The sequence below is a fragment of the Lissotriton helveticus genome, assembly GCF_964261635.1.
Source record: "Lissotriton helveticus chromosome 1_1 unlocalized genomic scaffold, aLisHel1.1 SUPER_1_unloc_78, whole genome shotgun sequence".
NCBI lineage: Eukaryota > Metazoa > Chordata > Amphibia > Caudata > Salamandridae > Lissotriton > Lissotriton helveticus.
Window position 1 is genome coordinate 53,474 of NW_027611723.1, and position 19,642 is coordinate 73,115.

General features: G+C 42.5%; 1 protein-coding gene across 1 annotated transcript; it reads right to left on the minus strand.

Moving 5' to 3' along the window:
* Positions 1-4,396: 4,396 nt before the first annotated feature.
* LOC144806475 (uncharacterized) lies at positions 4,397-9,765 on the minus strand. The gene has a single exon (XM_078672831.1). The coding sequence runs from the start codon at positions 9,388-9,390 to the stop codon at positions 7,351-7,353; it is 2,040 nt and encodes a 679-aa protein (XP_078528957.1). The 5' UTR covers positions 9,391-9,765; the 3' UTR covers positions 4,397-7,350.
* Positions 9,766-19,642: the final 9,877 nt, after the last annotated feature.

Here is a 19,642-nt window from a genome sequence, read left to right on the forward strand (position 1 = left end):
AAGGAGGGACTTGAAGACTGCTTGCACCAACCACAACTCGAAGGGAACTCTGGCGGTTTAAGTGACACACGGAGCGGGGGTGTGGGAGGAGTGCGGGAACAGACGGCGAGGGGAGGAGAGTAGGAGGAGGAGTAGGGGAGGCACGGCCTAGCGGCCGTGCAATCAAGCAGTGAGGGGGCGGGAGAGTAGGCAAGGCAGGCGGCTGGGGGCATGTGCACGCGCTTTTAAGCTCAATGCGCATGCGCATTGAGCTTAAAAGTCACGGGCACTGCAAGGAATCGCCACGATTCCTTGCAAGTTGGACAAAGAGTGGATAAGCCCCCATAGTCTCGCTTGCTCGATGCGCATGCGCATCGACAGGCGAGACCTAAAAAACCTTTACAATGACTATCGGACCAAAACGTGGAGTTTCAAAGCCCATATTCATTAGTAACAGCAGACTGGAAAAAACATCGGTATACCCATACCTGGGCATATTAGTGGAAGACAAAATGACCTGGCACAAGGCAATTGAAGCCAGAAATCTCAACTTTCGCCGAGCAGTGTCAGCACTAAGTGCTTTCTCTAGGAAACTAGGTAAACCGGCCCCAGCGGAACTGCTAACTATATACTATGCAAAATGCCACAGTGTGGCTACATATGGAGCAGGTATCTGGGGTTATGGATGTATCGACCAACTCCAGATCACGGAGAATGCTTTCATTAAATACATCCTAGCCCTCCCTCAAAGCTCCCCGATTTTGGCCTCACATCGGGAGCTGGGTATGGAATACGTGACCGATACCATACGATGCCAGCCTCTGATACTCTGGCACCGTATATGGTGTAATCCCGAAAGCCACATAACACGTTCCCTTATTTCCGAATGTCTTGGCCTAGCGTACTGGAAGAAAATACCGTGGCTCAATTACATCCACAAATTTTTCCAAGACCTTGACCGTGAGCAATACTTTTTAGAACCACCTTCAATAGAAGACATTTCAAAGAAACAGTTGAAGGAATTATGCATGGCCCATTTAAGAGAGCTCCGCAATCAAGTCGAGATTGTTAAACCACATAATGAAAAAATGTGCACATTGCAAACGGAGAAACTCATACAGCCCTACCTGACGTACTTCCTTTCGAACTATGAAAAATTTCTATTGACAAGACTACGGTTCGATCTTTTCTTCCGCATAGTCTCATTTCCTGAAACGAAGAACTGGTCTCGAAACCTGATGCGATGCCCCTGCGACGGAGTTTCCAAACAATCAACGATACATGTCATCCTGTTTTGTAAATACTACAGATTAGCAAGGAAAAAATGGATTTTGCCTCTCCTCCGTTTAAGCGGACTCAGACAATCATACCCAGCACTTGCTTACCTTCAATTGCCGAAATCCCCGCATGAAGCAAAATTGATAGCGACCTTTTTAAAAATAGTAACATCAACTCGTCGTAAAATCGTCTTTTAATAGTGTATATGTTCAAATGTCACTGACCTCTTTTTGATTTCGTATTATTCTTGTGTTCTTTAAACTGTACTTTTTATGATTATACAAATTTTATAATCGAATAAAAGTTGATGAAACTGAAACTGAAACAGCCTGCCCCCAGATTGGAGACATGCTGAGGTGGTGGTGTTCCACAAACCTGGTCGGCCACCGGAACAGCATGCTTCGTACCGTCCAATTTCTCTTTTAAATGTGGAGGCCAAGGTCTTGGCCAAGGCGTTGGCCAATCGGCTACTGCCGTATATTACCGATCTCATACACCCTGACCAGGCTGGCTTCATGCCCCGACGGGCGATGCAACAAAATATTAGGCGGGCTCATGTGGCGGTGGCGGCGGTTCGCTCCACTGGGGTGCAGGCGGCGCTCTTCCTGGCCGACATGGACAGGGCGTTGGATTCGGTTAGCTGGATATACTTGTTCTCGCTTCTGCCCCGACTGAATCTGGGGCCCGTCTTCGTGTCATATGTTCGATTGCTTTACACGGATTTGACTGCCTCCGTTCGTGTGGCGGGGGTGTCGTCCTCGAGTTTTGCCATAGGGAGGGGAACCAGGCAGGGCTGCCCCCCCTCGCCCTACTTATTCGCCTTGGCCATGGAGCCGCTGGCTGGGTGGGTCCGTGTGGATGCGCAGATGCGGGGGTTTGAGTGGGAGCGCGGTCTGTCCGACAGAATCGTGCTATATGCGGACGATGTCCTGTTTTTCTTAATGGACCTTAATAGGTCGGGCCCCATCTTATGCGCATCTTACAAATTTTAGGAGAGACGTCGGGTCTCTATATCAATCCGGGCAAATCTACCCTTTGGGTGCTGGGGGATGGCCCAGCACTCGGAGACTGGGCGTCGGCCCTTCAGACAGCAGTGGGAGGCATTAAATATCTTGAGGTTTTCCTGTCCGAGATCTCTGCTGTATCCTGGGAGCGTACGATTTACTGTAGGTCGGCCATCTTTAAAATGGTGGCTCTGCCTAGACTACTTTATCAGTTGCAAAATCATCCCTATCCTATCTCACCCTCTTGGTTTCGGCAAGTGGACTCGATTCTAGGACAATTTCTATGGGTGGGCGGTGCGGTCCGGGTGGCGCTACGCACGTGCTTTCGGTCGACGTGCAGTGGGGGGTTGGCGACCTCTGATGTTCGCTCATATTACCAAGCCTCACATCTCCTTGTATTAAATGAATGGTGGTACGGGGACAGGGGAGACCCGACCTATGCACTGGAGCGGTTCCTTATGGAGCCACACACACTCCACACGTTGCTGTATGAGACGCAGAGGCGCAGAGCACTGCCGTCAGCGACCCAGGTAGTATTTGATGTTTGGAGGCAAGCCCTGCGGCGAATGGGGTGGTGGCAGACCCTGACTGAGGAAACCCCTCTCTGGCGGAATGGCCGTCTCCCTGACCTAGCCGCCCTTCGAGGCTTTGCGGGGTGGGATAATATCGGCATTTCCAAACTAGGAGATGTCATGGCGGGGACGTCGCTTAAATCGTTCCAGGACTTGAGTGCAGAATATCATATGCCCCATACCCAGTTCCTCCGTTATTTACAATTTCGGCATGCTATTGCCCCATATTTGTAGGGATTAACGTCACTTCTGGAATTTAGTCCACTGGAGGCTCGGGTCTTTATGGGAGACATTGAGACAAAGAAAATATCACGCATCTATCAATCCCTGATCATACATTGCTCTTCCGACTTGCAGAAATTGAAGGGGACCTGGGAGGATGATGTAGGGACATTGGAAGAGGAGGACTGGAATGAGGCTCTGGCAAGCCCCAGAGGCGCGGCCCTTTCTGTCCGCCTTAGGTTGATCCAATTTAAATACCTGCATAGGGTATATTTCACTAGGCGGAGGCTGTGGCAGGCGGGCCTTATTGCATCCCCAAACTGTACTAGGTGTGGAAGTGAAGAGGGCACCTTCTTTCATATGGTGTGGGGTTGTAGCCGTCTGGACAGGTTCTGGAATGGAGTATGGAATGGCTTGGATGAAGTCCTTGGATGGGTGCTCCCCCGCACGCCTCGCCTGGGCCGGTTGCATGTTTTGGATGGAGTGGGGGGAAACGTCTACAAGAGGCATTTACTGTTACTGGGACTTACAGTGGCCAAAGGAGATATAGCGCAGGCGTGGAAGGACCCGAGGGCTCCGACATTGGAAGCGTGGAAGAGGGGGTTAGATTTTTGTATATGGATGGAGAAGCGCATCTTTCTTGCCTGGGCTGTCCTCGGAAACACTATAGGATCTGGAAACGTTGGGCTGGTTTCAGGGGCATTTGGCTCGAGCCTCCACCAGAACAGGACCCGATATTGGATGACTGAGCGTACTGTGCCGATAGATGTGTGTATACAAATTGCTGACATTGGCTGATACCATGTGGGGGGGAGGGATCCGGGAGGGCTGGGGGTTGGGGGGGTTGGGCCGGAGGGAGGGGGGTTAATAGTATTCATTTTTACAGTTTTTTGGATGTAAAAGACATGATGGATTGCACTGCGTTACGTGTATATACTTGATTGGCAGCTGCCTCTGGGGTACAGAGCTCTGCAATTTCTATGTGGTCTATCAATAAAATCTGTTTTAAAAAAAAAATAGGGGTCGATTAGACTAGTGCAAGGTGCCCACTAGAACTAGTGGACATCATATGCCAGTGACCCCCACCACGATCACTGACCTTTGCTTTGCTAAATACTTTTTAATATTATTTCCCCACTGTAAAAAAAAATTTTGGGAGGGAAATAAGGGCGTTTATGGTTGTCGATAGTTGTCAATGATGAGGGTACCAAGTTCTAGAACTTTTTGACTGGAGGGGGTCCTTACGCCGAAAAGATTTTGACAGGGGGGTCTCGGCATCAAAAAGTTTGAAGACCTCTGCTTTATGGTATAAGATAGTTCACAGTATTCAAACATCTAGGATTGCAGTCGGTACTTTCAGCAAATATTTATTTTATTACAGATCAGCATGTTAAAAAACAATACACGGTACAAAAGGAGAAAGAATACAATTGTTGCCCACATGTGATATAGTAGATTGTAATCACTGCTCTAAGTAGAGGCCTTTTATTCGCAGGTTGTTCAGCAAACTGTCCTGCAATGTCTGTACAAATGGTGGCACCTCCTGTCCCACATGAAACCATAAACCTGATACACACAAATACTTCGGGGCTGCAAATACCTAAGGCCAGTGGCATCTGACTTCCATCTGACCCCAAAACTCCACTTGCCTCTCCTGGGTAGTATTGTTTAATGTAAGAAACAAAATGCCAATGATATACAGCATGAACATAACATCCTAGATGACAAACTCCACAAATGTGCCCAAAACTGTGGATATGAGCCCTAGAAGGCCTTGCAGAGCAAATCTCATAACTTAGTAAATAGGCAGCACCAGGTCTTATCACCAGGTAGCCAGAATAGCCCTTAAAACTACAGCAGACTGGGTGTAGGTAAAGAAATGTAGCTGTTGCTTTCTGTCCATTTGCTGCTATCTGGAGATTGCATATTGTCTCCTCTGTAGGAAAGGGGCAAGTTGTCCTGGAACCTTTTCTTGACTAATCCTTTGGCACCTTTGATGACTGCCACTGTTTTTGTTCCTTTGTTCCACATTGTGCTCAGTTACTTCATCCCCCTATAGCTGTTGTTGTGTAGTTCCTATAAACATATATAGGATCTGCACGTTCAGACAACATACACTGTGGGATTGGTGTCCAGCATATTCCAGACACCCCCACCGGGTATGTTAGCCTGTATACCAGCTACCGCACAGTGTCACTATAAACCCTTCTTACCAAAGAGAGAATAGTTTTTAGCAACTATTGAACATAACAACTCTGTCCCATCAGGGATCGTGGAAAAAGTGCAGTACTTTTCCCTCAGTTACTCGTGCTCACTTTTGTTTCAGAGTAATGCACAGAATAAACAGTAGGGACCTTTTTCAATAAGCATTTATTGAACCAGCGTCATTCTGCTGTAAAATAGGTGTGCTGAAACAACCATAAGACAAACAGATCTAAATGATTATAAGAACCAAAAGAGTAAAAGGATGGTAAATTCCTACCATTGTGCTAGAACAATGAATACAGACCAGAATATAAAATACATGACAGTAATAAATTCCTATTCCTACAATGCAACACTATCTTGATGTACCTACGTGTACCTAACATTTATGTAGGTGTAGAGCCAAGAATCCCCCTAGGATAAAGCCAACCCCATTACCTGAAATGAGAGACTGTGTGACCCTGTCTTGGTCTGAAGATGGACACACTGCGAGGGATGTCACACCACTGCGAACTGGAGTGTCTGCCTGCAGGAACATCAGCGTCTCGCGTCAATGTGTCAGTATGAAAGTCCTTCTTCGCCTCCCCCTGCCTCAGGAAAGATATGGTGTTTATATGCCCAAAGTGGTACCCTCTGGGGTTCTACCTTGCTGTGTCATGTCGGACTAGGATGACGGAAGGAATAACCCTTATACATAGTTATTATGCAGGAGATGGTAGTCTTGCTGAGATTCCAAGAACCCTCATGTATAATGGATGAGGCTAGTTTTTCCGAAAAAAACCCACGTCCTGTAAGCAGTACCGTAACTAGGTATAATGTCACTACCAAGAACCGTTATGTAGTGTAATGGCAGGGAAGATATAGGTAAAAGGTTCGGTAATTACCTGAGCCTATATTGGGGTATCTGTATGAAACATAACACTGTGAGCAGGTGTGGGTTTTTTAAACAATGCCTTGTCTCAGTAAGTGGCAAGTGCATGCATATGGTTTTACTTCTATGTGGAACTTCTGGTGTTATATTGGGCGTGTCCTTCTAATAAATGCCTTGTCACTTTCTTTACATTCATACGGTTACGTCATTAAGAACACTGTTGCATTTTGTTCATTCATACAGAATTTCCCAGGGACTTTCTGATGTTGTTTTAACTCTACCTTGCTAATAAATGCCTTGTCACATTCAGTGTAGTCTTAAGTGGGGACATTTCATATTGTGTTAGCTCTCCATTTCTTATGAATGCACTCTCACGTTCAAAACATTTATATAGTTTCTCTTCAATGTGAGCATTCTAAAGTCATATTAAATTTTGTTATGTAGCAAATCCCTTGTTGCATTCTGTGCAATACCATGGTTACTCCCTAGTGTAAATCTGTTGATGCTGTATTAGCTTATTCTTCCTATTTAAGACTCCATCACATTCTGTATGTACATAGCATTTCTCTCCATGTGGATTTTCTAATGTCATTTTAGATCGCCATTTGTCATGAATGTTTTGTGAAAGTCAATACATTGATATGGTTTCTCGCCTGTGTGAACTTTCCGATGTTAAATTAAATTTTGCTTTCTAACAAATCCCAGTCACCTTCTGTACATTGATATGGTTTCTCTCCAGTGTGGTTTGGATGTTGTTTTTAGCTTTCTATTTGTTAAAAATGCTTTGTCACACTCCGTACATTCATTCGGTTTTTCCCAAATAGATTTTCTGATGTCGCTTCAGATCTCCATTTATTAACAATGCATTGCCTCACTCTGTACATTGATATTGTTTCTCCCCAATGTCGCCTTTATGTTGTTTTAACACTCCATTTGTACTTAATGTTTTGTCACACTCTGTACATTGATATGGTTTCTCCCCAGTATGGATTTTCTGATGTCGATTTAGTTGCCACTTTCTTATGAATGCTTTGTGACACCCTGTACATTCATACGGTTTTTACCCAGCATGGATTTTCTGATGTTGCTTCTGTTCTCCATTGGTTATAAATGCTTTGCCACACTCTGTAGATTGATATGGTTTCTACCCAGTATGGATTTTTTGATGTCCTTTTAGCTCTCCATTTGTTATGAATGCTTTGTCACACTCTGTACATTATTACGGTTTCTCCCCAGTATGGATTTTCTGATGTTGTTTTAGCTGCCACTTTCTTATGAATGCTTTGTCACACTCTGTACATTTATATGGTTTCTCCCTAGTGTGGATTTTCTGATGTACTTTTAGCTCTCCATTAGTTATAAATGCCTTGCCACACTGTGCACATTGATATGGTTTCTCCCCAGTGTGGATTTTCTGATGTCGTTTTAGCTCTCGATTTCTTATAAATGCTTTGTTGCATTCTGTACATTCATATGGTTTATCCCCAGTGTGGATTTTCTGATGTTGATTTAGATGCCACTTTCTTATAAATGCTTTGTCACACTCTGTACATTGATATGGTTTCTCCCCAGTATGGATTTTTTCATGTCGTTTTAGCCCTTCATTTCTTATGAATGATTTGCCACACTCTGTACATTGATATGCTTTCTCCCCAGTATGGATTTTTTTATGTCGTTTTAGCCCTTTATTTCTTATGAATGCTTTGTCACACTCTGTACATTGATATGCTTTCTCCCCAGTATGGATTTTCTGATGTTGTGTTAGCTCAGGATTAGTTATGAATGCTTTGCCACACTGTGAACATTGATATGGTTTCTCCTTAGTATGGATTTTTATATGTCGTTTTAGCTCTCCATTTGTTATGAATGCTTTGTCACACTCTGTACATTGATATGGTTTCTCCCCAGTATGGATTTGCTGATGTTGTATTAGCTCAGGATTAGTTATGAATGCTTTGCCACACTGTGCACATTTATATGGTTTCTCCCCAGAGTGGATTTTCTGATGTCGTTTTAGCTCTAGATTTCTTATAAATGCTTTGTTGCATTCTGTACAGTCATACGGTTTCTCCCGAGTGTGGATTTTCAGATGTTGATTTAGCTGCCACTTTCTTATAAATGCTTTGTCACACTCTGTACATTGATATGGTTTCTCCCCAGCATGGATTTTCTGATGTTGCTTCTGTTCTCCATTGGTTATAAATGCTTTGCCACACTCTGAACATTGATATGGTTTCTCCCCAGTATGGATTTTTTTGTGTCGCTTTAGCCCTCCATTTCTTATGAATGCTTTGCCACACTGTGAACATTGATATGGTTTCTCCTCAGTATGGATTTTTATATGTCGTTTTAGCGCTCCATTTCTTATGAATGCTTTGTCACACTCTGTACATTGATATGGTTTCTCCCCAGTATGGATTTTCTGATGTTGTGTTAGCTCAGGATTAGTTATGAATGCTTTGCCACACTGTGCACATTGATATGGTTTCTCCCCAGTGTGGATTTTCTGATGTCGTTTTAGCTCTAGATTTCTTATAAATGCTTTGTTGCATTCTGTACATTCATACGGTTTCTCCCGAGTGTGGATTTTCAGATGTTGATTTAGCTGCCACTTTCTTATAAATGCTTTGTCACACTCTGTACATTGATATGGTTTCTCCCCAGCATGGATTTTGTGATGTTGCTTCTGTTCTCCATTGGTTATAAATGCTTTGCCACACTCTGTACATTGATATGGTTTCTCCCCAGTATGGATTTTTTTGTGTCGTTTTAGCCCTCCATTTCTTATGAATGCTTTGCCACACTGTGAACATTGATATGGTTTCTCCTCAGTATGGATTTTTATATGTCGTTTTAGTCCTCCATTTCTTATGAATGCTTTGTCACACTCTGTACATTGATATGGTTTCTCCCCAGTATGGATTTTCTGATGTTGTGTTAGCTCAGGATTAGTTATGAACGTTTTGCCACACTGTGCACATTGATATGGTTTCTCCCCAGTGTGGATTTTCTGATGTCGTTTTAGCTCTAGATTTCTTATAAATGCTTTGTTGCATTCTGTACATTCATACGGTTTCTCCCCAGTGTGGATTTTCAGATGTTGATTTAGGTGCCACTTTCTTATAAATGCTTTGTCACACTCTGTACATTGATATGGTTTCTCCCCAATATGGATTTTCTGGTGTTGCTTCAGTTCTCCATTTCTTATGAATGCTTTGCCACAATGTGCACATTGATATGGTTTCTCCCCAGAGTGCATTTTTTTATGTCGTTTTAACTCTCCATTTGTTATGAATACTTTGTCACACTCTGTACATTGATATGGTTTCTCCCCAGTGTGGATTTTCTGATGTTGTGTTACCTCTCCATTAGTTATAAATGCTTTGCCACTTTGTGCGCATTGATATGGTTTCTCCCCTCTGTGGATTTTCTGATGTAGTTTTAGCTCTCCATTTGTTCTAAATGTTTTGCCACACTCTGTACATTGATATGGTTTCTCCCCAGTGTGGATTTTCTGATGAAGTTTTAGCTGTCCATTAGTTATAAATGCCTTGCCACACTGTGCACATTGATATGGTTTCTCTCCTGTGTGGATTTTCTGATATAGTTCTAGATCTCCATTTGTTCTATATGTTTTGCCACATTGTGTTGTCATCTTCTAAATATTCACACGGTTTCTCTTATTTGTTTTCTTTCCTATACTAGGTTAGTTCTTCCTTCATAATAAGCATCTCATCAGACTTGCTCAGTTTGTTCAGTGTGTTATGTCTTCTATGTACATCAGCTGGTCCCTAAGTGCCAAGTGCAGACCTCATTGGACAGTACGGGTTTTCAGCTGTAGAAAAATACTTTGGCACGGCATTAGCCTTCATGGGAAGTGATCTCGAGGCATATTGTTTTTCCATCACTTCCTAAACAAGTAATGTTTACTGCCTTCACCTTTTTCGATCATTATTGCATTTGTTTCATCTATAAGAAAAAGATTTAAAATTAAAAACACACTGGATAAGCTTAAATGCAGAGTCCATCACGAAAATTCATTGGCATGTAATTGTTCATAAAGACAAATGCACTAATGAAATTCTAGATTACACTTTCAATGTGAAGATGTAGTAGACAGAGTAAGGGCATACGATCCTTCAATGATCCTCTTCTATCGAGGAGTGCGGACTAAAAGAGCAACCAAGACACCAGAGAAGGTTCCTTGTCCATTGAGTGAGACCCTCTCCCTACGACACGCTACAATGTTAAATACATAGCAACACAATGCCTCCTTTCTTATCCAGGGAATGCTTCCTATTCTCACACAGGTTAACAAAAATACAAAATGGAGCCTTTTCTAGTGAATGGACCATGCAAGACAGAGCATCACAATAACGTCAGGAAACATAAGCGTATGCTGCAAGGGAGTCCTTTATAGTATCAGAGAGTCTGGAATAGGATAGACAGGTAATCTGAGTATCTTCAACATAGTGTAACACTAGAGATCTGAGACTCTGACCATATCTAGTCAAGGAACAGGCGGATTAGAACTACTTTACGTCAATGTAATAGAAAGAGGCCCTGTTGATCCAAGAGACAGGATTCGATGTAAGACTTAATCATCACAAATAAATTCTCTTGGAAAACTAGATTCTATTACCTCTATTGTTCATCACCTCTTACACCGTCACACACTAATATACACCAGTCATCAAATGTACCACCAAAACAATCCTTGAATATCAAGTTTAATATCAAACAATATATATATATATATATATATATATATATATATATATATATATATATATATATATATATATATGTGTGACCAAGGCCTCTGTGAAGGCCGAAACGTTATGCTGAGGTGCGCCTTCCCCACGATTTAACTGCTCACCTGCATTTGGGTCTCCTCTTCATTTCTGCGCCAAAGGTATCCGTGACTGGGCTCCAGGCGAGAGAAAATTGAGATTGTTTCATATATATATATATATATATATATATATATATATATATATATATATTACCTACTGGCGGTCGCCAGTAGGTATATATAGTTAGGATTTTTTCCCTATGGGATTTTTGAAAATTCTATGTCTAATAACTTTGGCGTTTGTGGACGGAATTGGCTGAAATTTTCAGCAAAATGGAACATTTTGTTTCTGAGCAGCCACTGGAAATTTGGGGGGAGTTGGTCCAGGGGGGGCCGAGAAAAAAGGGGGGTCCCAAAACGTGTTTTTAACATTGAGTTTTCCATAGGGCGGTTAGCCTCATTTTTAGCCCGAACGGCTGAATGGATTTGCACGAAACTTGGCAAATTTGTAGGGACTGGTAGCCCGATGTGCCTTTTGTAGGTCTCAATGTATGTGCTCCAGTGGATTTTGAGAAATTAACGTTCAAAAAAAGATATATATCTAGATCCGCGCCTGGAGCGCTCCCGGATACGCGTACGGGAGAGCGCTCCAGGCGCGCCACGCGACTTGCGCACGGCAAGCTGATTGGTTCTCGGGTGTCTATAAACATTCGAAACAGTCCGCAGCGGCCGCCATCTTGTGTCTCGGTAGGATTGAGACACAAGAGGTGGCAAAAATCAAAGGGGGAAATGAGCAAGAGGGAGCAGGGTACACACCCCCTGACCCCCTAGGTTTCATGTGGGGGCCATAAAAGGCTCCCGCGGGTGAAAAAAATAAATAAAAAAAAAATCGATTTTCGCGGGGGTGAGCGCCCGGTACGCGCACCGGGGAGCGTACGGGGGAGCGTACCATGGAGATTAAAAATGACAGACTTTAAAAAAAATAAAGCTTCTTTTTAAAAATTGGAGGTAGTTCTGAAAAGAACTTTTTTTTTCATTTTGTTGTTTTATATATATTTTTTTTTTGTTTTTTTTGTTTTATATTTTTTTAGACTTTTTAAAACAATTTTATATTTTTTTTGTATTTTTTTCAAGGGAAAAACAAAAACAAGGATTGCAAAACTGCTCAACAGGAGCAAAAAAAATTGAAAATTTAGGGACTGGAAGAGCAGCGGTGTTGCTGTTTCTTTAGAGCAATCAGTTCAACACTCTGCTCCCCATAGCAGAGCAGTTCGTCACACTCTGCGCACAAAAATTTGATGCCCGCAAACACCGGCTGAATGTTAGGGATCATTCTTCCACGGGGTGGTCCCGAAGGTGTTGCTCCACCAGTGGAGGTGCTGCCGCCATCTGTTGGTACATTCCGTGCCAGCTCTCTGACACTCTCCCTGGCAAAGTTGTTAGGGTGTCTTCTTTTGACATGCCGGATCAAATTGGCATTGCCAAAACTATATTTTTTCAGAGGATTGCCTCTGGATAAACTACTCCCACATATTTTGCATGTTACTTTGGGAGCGTTCACTTTTTTCTGTCCTTCTGGGATGTCGTAAAATTTCCAAATGAAATGGGTTTTTTTCTTTTGCTGAGGAGGGTCCTCATCCAAAAATCCCTCTGAATCACTGCTGGATGACTCTCTTGCAGCCATTGCTGGAGATCAGAAAAGTAGGAGATAGAGTAGACACAACAGCTCTTGCTCTCTCCAAGTACAAAGCAATAGTGAGAGAAATGGGTGGGTTTCACACAATTTGGAAAAAAAAAAGTTCTGAACCAATGAAAAGTGTTATTTTAAAGTCACATGGTTTGACGCGCTTACGCTACGCGCCCGGGGCGCGTCCCGGGCGTGTATCGTAAGCGCATCGGGGCGCTTACGTTGCGCGATCGTATGCGCTTCCGGGTGCGCTTACGCGGTGCGTCATAAGACGCATCTCGCGGCTACGCGATACGTGTCTTATGACGCAAGGCGTGGCGGCTACGCGATACGTCACGATGTTGTTTTCGTTCTCGACAATAGCGCTTCCGGGACGCGCATTAGTACGCGCCTCGGGGCGCGCCGCCAGATTGCGCTTACCCGTGCGTTCACCTGTCCGCGCCCCGGGAGCGCACTAAAAATAATATTAAAAAAAAATAAAAAAATTATAAAATATAAAATTAGATTTAAAATGTATTATTTTTATAAAGATTTGCTATTAAAAAACCTATGAAATTCACTGAAAAAACCATAGGTTATAGACCATATATAGTTAGGAATTAGCATTTACAAAACCTTGAAAATTCACTGAAAAAACCATAGGTTATAGACCATATATAGTTAGGAATTAGCATTTAAAAAACCTTATTTTACTCACACAAAACCATTGAAATTCCATATATAGTTAGTTGCAGTAACTATATATCGCGCACCCGCAATCCACTGCTGATCATGTCACATATTACATCATTCATGACATGGTCAGTGACATCACTGATGACATCACTGATGACATCTCAAATGACATCACTGATGACATCACTGATGACATCTCAAATGACATCAGTGATGACATCATGACACACCAATACCAGTTACTACATACGCACTCACTGATTCCTACGTCTACACACACATTCACTCATTCACCCATACAATCACTCATAAATACAGTCACTCATTATTACAACACTATCATATGCACTCATACACCTAGTCAGTCCTGTGAAGAATCAATCACACTTCGATTTCCTCATCTATACAGTTAAACACAGAACACCATACTTTTCACACATAAACTAACACATACTTACTCTCTTATACAATCACTGATACAAGTACACATTGATATGCACAGTCACACACCTCCCAGCCAGCCACACACACACTCAGTCTTCCATACATCCACTCATTCTTCAATATGTAAAACATATTTAAACTTTACAAAAACACACAGACACTAGATGATGTCATCAGTGATGTCACTGACCATGTCATGAATGATGTAATATGTGACATGATCAGCAGTGGATTGCGGGTGCGCGATATATAGTTACTGCAACTAACTATATATGGAATTTCAATGGTTTTGTGTGAGTAAAATAAGGTTTTTTAAATGCTAATTCCTAACTATATATGGTCTATAACCTATGGTTTTTTCAGTGAATATATATATATATATATATATATATATATATATATATATATATATATTCCAAAAGCACCTCCATTTTACCGGGGGCCCCCGATCCTGCAGGGCGGGCTCTGACACCAGGAATGGAGATCCTGGTAACTTCGATTCTGCCACCAAACACAAAGAGCCCAACACCGACTTCTTGACAGGCTGACTTTATTCGTCAAAATGCGAAGGAGAAATGAACACACTTATGTACCTAACGCGTTTCAGCGATAGCCTTGTTCACAGGTGAGTGTGTTTGCAATTGTAGTCCAAGTGGTCATGTGGCTTGCTGATTTGACCACAAGCCCCAGAATGCAATGTTCTTGAGCAGTTCATTGCGGCATGGCACATTACTATTAATTGTTGCTGTGTAGCGTTTTTGACAATGTCCCATCCTTAATTATCATTAGCATAGTGCCGGTTCCTCCGCATTTCCCTTGATAATTGCTTGTCATGCGGTGCCTTCAGAGAGAGGAAACACCCTTCCCTTCTCCCTTTCTCCATCAGAAGTGTGCCAAATAGCAGCGGAAATCCTCAGTGCTGGCGCTTCTGAGAGCAGATCATGCCCCCTCAATTAACATTCCAAAAGCACCTCCATTTTACCGGGGGCCCCCGATCCTGCAGGGCGGGCTCTGACACCAGGAATGGAGATCATTTGAGATGTCATCAGTGATGTCACTGACCATGTCATGAATGATCTAATATGTGACATCATCAGCAGTGGATTGCGGGTGCGCGAAATATAGTTAGTACAACTAACTATATAGGAGCAATTTCAATGGTTTTGTATGAGTGAAATGTCCAGCTAACTATAACACCCCTAAAACTTATAGTTTTTTGAGTGAATTTCAAAGGTTTTTTAAAAGCTAATTCCAAACTATATAACTCCTGAAACCTATGGTTTTTTCAGTGAATTTCAAAGGTTTTTTAAATGCTAATTCCTAACTATATAAGGCCTGAAAGCTATGGTTTTTTCAGTGAATTTGCAAGGTTTTTTAAATGCTAATTCCTAACTATATAAGGCCTGAAACCTATGGTTTTTTCAGTGAATTTCAAAGGTTTTTTAAATGCTAATTCCTAACTATATAAGGCCTGAATCCTATGGTTTTTTCAGTGAATTCACAAGGTTTTTTAAATGCTAATTCTATTAGCGGATAACGTTTTTATATATTAAAATGTTTTTTAAATCTCAAATGCCTGGTTTGCTAACAGAGTTTTTAAGCACAGGCTCTTTTGTCTCTGGTGGCCATCTTGGGATACTGCATATCAGAATTTTTTTAATGAAATATAAGAGGATTTGAGAAGTCACTCAAAATGTGCCCTAATTTTTCTTTCTTCAGCACTAATCATAATTTCTATGGCAAAATGAACCCCCTCATTTTGTTCCTTTGCAAATTAAATATTTTAAGTGTTAACACTTTATTCCAATCAAGATTACTTCAGGTGTGCCATACTTTTGTCATAAGTAAGACTGTTAGCGCTCTAGTTGTTCTTTAGAACAGTCTGGGACATTCTGTCATTTTGCTATAGTTGGGCTACATCTGGCTGATATTTGGGCTACATTTGTTTTTTTTTGTCTCTGGTGGCCCTCTTTGGGCTACATTGGGCTACATTGGGCTACATTTGGGCTCTAACATATATATAGCCCAATGTAGCCCAATATATATTTTTTCAAAATACATTTTCGTACAAACCACTGGAGCACATATCTTGAGACATAGCAAAGGCACATTGGGCTACCAGTCCCTACAATTTTGCCAAGTTTGGTGGAAACCATTCAGCCGTTCGGGCTAAAAGTGAGTCCAACCGCCCTATGGAAATTAACATGGGGAAAACACGTTTTGGGACCCCTCTTTTATCTCGGCCCCCGCTTGACGAATCCCCCCCAAACTTTCAGGGAAGGACCGGAGCGCCGCGAGGCAAAGTTAAGGAAAATTTCAGGAAGATTCCTCAACCGGCGCCAAAGTTATTCCCAATAGAATGTTGCGATTTCCCTATGGAAAACAATCCTAACTATATATACCTACTGGCTATCGCCAGTAGGTAATATATATATATATATATATATATATATATATATATATATATATATATATATATATATATATATATATATATATATATATATATATATATATATATATATTGGTTTTTCTCACAAAGTTCAAGTATAATTAATCTAAAACCAGATAACAAATCACTTGGCGACCGCATATAAGACACACACATTTGTTATAAAAAATGTTAATTTGCAGGAATCAATTAGAGTAATTGCACTGTCTGAGGGTTTTCTTAACGTGGTCCCAGGACTTGTTTCCGGTCCAGGGAAGACATGGCTTGGCAGTTCGGGCTGGACTGTTCCCATGAGGCACAGGGACAGACTGATTTGCATATGTCCATGTCTGAACTGGGGTGGCAGAGTGAGCTAAAGAATGGTGATGGATTAAACCCAGATCAGTTGACTGGGGGTGAGTGTTTGATTTTCTCAAGCGCTCCGTCCATCATCCCCTTTTGTATTGCTACTATTCTAATGTGTTTTGAGAATACAAAGGCTATTTTTGATATAACCTTGTGTGGAGTTCCTTTTGTGGTGTGCCTGGGATGTTGTTGCTGTTGTGTGCATGCGCAAATGCTTTACACATGGCCTCCGGGATAAGCTTGACTGCTCGTGCCAAGCTACCATGGGGGTGAGCAGGGGTTATCTTTGGTGTGTAACTCCCAAGCCCTGACTAGAGTGGTGGTCTCTGCCTGGCTCTGGCGCAAGCCTTAGCCAACCAGAGATCCCATTTCTAACACTACCACTACCTAGTTGGGCGCTTTGTTGACAGTGCGATACAATGTGTAATTATTGCTCTGAAGGTCATTTTGGATCAGGCGCCATTGAGCAGCTACCAGCTATGTTGTTCTATTTATGTTCTGGCTTCACAGGAGAGAATAGGAGTTCCTCATTACTAACAGAGTTTTCAGAGTTATTGGAGACTTTAGTCAGTACAGTGAATCCAGTGCATATAATTAACTATGAGACATTCATTTGAGTGCTTACTGTCAGACCACAAATACTTGGTGATTAAGGATTAAAAGGGGTATGACGGCAATTATGTTTACAAACACGGCTCTAATGCTTAAGCAGTGTCCGATGTAATTATGACTGATTATGAACTAATATACTGGATTGCCGATCACATCTTGCAGGAGCGAGCGGATGAAAGCAGGTCTCGTGTATGGATGCAGATTAAGGGACTGTGTCTACTTTACAAGATCGTACCAGTAATACGGCAATCTTAATCCCAATGAGCCTTGGAATCTTTTTGGGCTCTAGGATGTTCCGTGCAGAAACCACGGCGAGAATCACTATTCCCTATCACTGGATTTGAAAAGTCCAATACGCCTGAAATTCCATACCTTCCTCAGCAATATCTCAGGGCCTAACCAACGAAGGCCCTTCTGCGCTACACCACTGCCCCATGTCCTGAAGAAGACCCACCCTAGACCCACAACTAAGGCGTCCAAAGGGTCGAAACGTCGACGAAATTGAAATTGTTGGACAAGTACAGGATATCCAGTTTACCAAAGCCAACTTAAGTGTATTACTGGAATAATCATAATTGAATACTAGAACTGGCCAAAAAAGACTTTTTGCTTCCCTTCCTTTCCCCCTTTCACTCACTTGTTATTAATCACGTTTGAATGTCATTATTGCGTTTACGTTTGAAATCTTTATTTCGACCGATAAGATCATATAAGATGTACAGACAATCAAAATCATTTGTAATTTAGACTATTCAATAAAACACTGCTTATAAAAATTGAACTACAAGGTATAAGTCAGTTCATCCTCAGAAATGCTTAAAACCATTAGTAAACTAAGATTATTAAAAGTGTTAAATGTCCACCTCGCCTTCAAAAAGCGAGTACGTGTGTGCCACATTGCCATTAAATACTTTGCCACTGCGAACACTATCGGGGGGACACATCAGTCTTTAGGATTCTGTACGCAGGGAGGAAGTGTCTGAAGCCCAGATTTTTGAGAAGGGGGACGAGCCAGTATTTCCTGATTTTTTGGTAGGCTTTGCAGAAAAGTTCCACATGTAAGTCATTTTCTTGGAAATGCGTGCATGCCGGGCAGCACTCTTTAGTCGGAGGCAAAGACCAGGAACTGGTGAATGACCTTAGGGGTAGTGTGCCATATCGCCACTGCAGAAATAACTTCCTGGATAACACAGGGGTCATACCATCCAAAGCACATTCCAGGGAGTAAAAGTCTTTACTTTGAATAAATAGGTTCGTTAAAGAACCCACACGCGTACTATTCAAAGCAATAGTAAGCTTTAGGTTGTTATAAGCTTTTGACAGTGCTTTGCGTGTAATCCTGCTACTTGCATTTGCCGGGTCAGTCCAAAGTTCTAATAGACCTAGGCTCTCGAACAACCTTTTTATGTAGCTTAACCATGGAATATGGGTGGCATTTGGTGCGGTTAGAAACTCCTGGAGCTCAGTCCTGTAATTAATAAGTTCTTTGCTGCTCCACAATCATCGCCAAAAAGTTAGTGGTTTGAGTCCCAATTCCTCTGCAATTGGCCTAATACCCAAGTCCAATCTCAAAGGGAATAACGGCGTGCTTGGGGGTAGAGCTACCAGCTGCCTGATGAATTTATTTTCCGTAATCATCAAATTTTGGGCAGAAGTGTGACCCTACAATTCGCCCCCATAGGTAACTGCCCCCCGTGCCTGTGATTTGTAGATTTGGATAACAGGACCAAGTGGACGATATGTTGAGTTGTTCACCATCCTCGAAATACCACCCACTATCTGCACCAGTTTCATGTTAACCTTGGTCTGGTGTGTTCCCCATGTCATATTCTCATTTAGGGTTACCCCTAGGTACTCAAATGTAGAGACCCTCTCTAATCGCACTGTGCCAAGCAGGGGATTAGGGCGTGTTGAGGGGGTGGGGTTTAAGATCATATATTTTGTTTTAGAAGCGTTGATCTCAAGGCCCCTCTCCATGCAAAATGTTAAAAACCCATCCAGTACCCGTTGTATTCTAATGGGGGATTTCGACAGCAGCAGGGTGTCATCCGCAAACATGATAGCGGGCACCCTGCTGCCATCCAGTTTGGGAGCGTCAATATCACCGATCCCGGTCAGGTGGGCGATTACCCCGTTCACAAAGAGGCAGAATAGGGGCGGTGCGAGCACACAGACCTGTCTCACCCCTCTGTCGACATGGAATCTATCCGTGATATTCCCATTCCTGCCACACCTGACACGCGCAAAATTATTCTGGTGTAATTTCATCAGAATAGAAAGAATGTCTACCGGGACACCTATGTCTGCAAGCACACTCCATAATTTAGATCTTGGCACCAAATCGAAGGCGGCTCGCAAGTCCACGAACACCGTGTACAAGCTGCCCCCCTCGATTAGTGCGGTCCTCCAATAAATGAGGTTTAGGCGGAATATCTGGTCAGTTGTAGACACCCCCCTTCTAAAACCCGCCTGATATGGGCTCAGAGTAGCAGTTTCCTCAA

What these genes read in the sequence shown, in the direction of transcription:
- LOC144806475 (XM_078672831.1), bottom strand. Translation starts at nt 9,390, where the DNA reads ATGCACTCTGGGGAGAAACCATATCAATGTGCACATTGTGGCAAAGCA.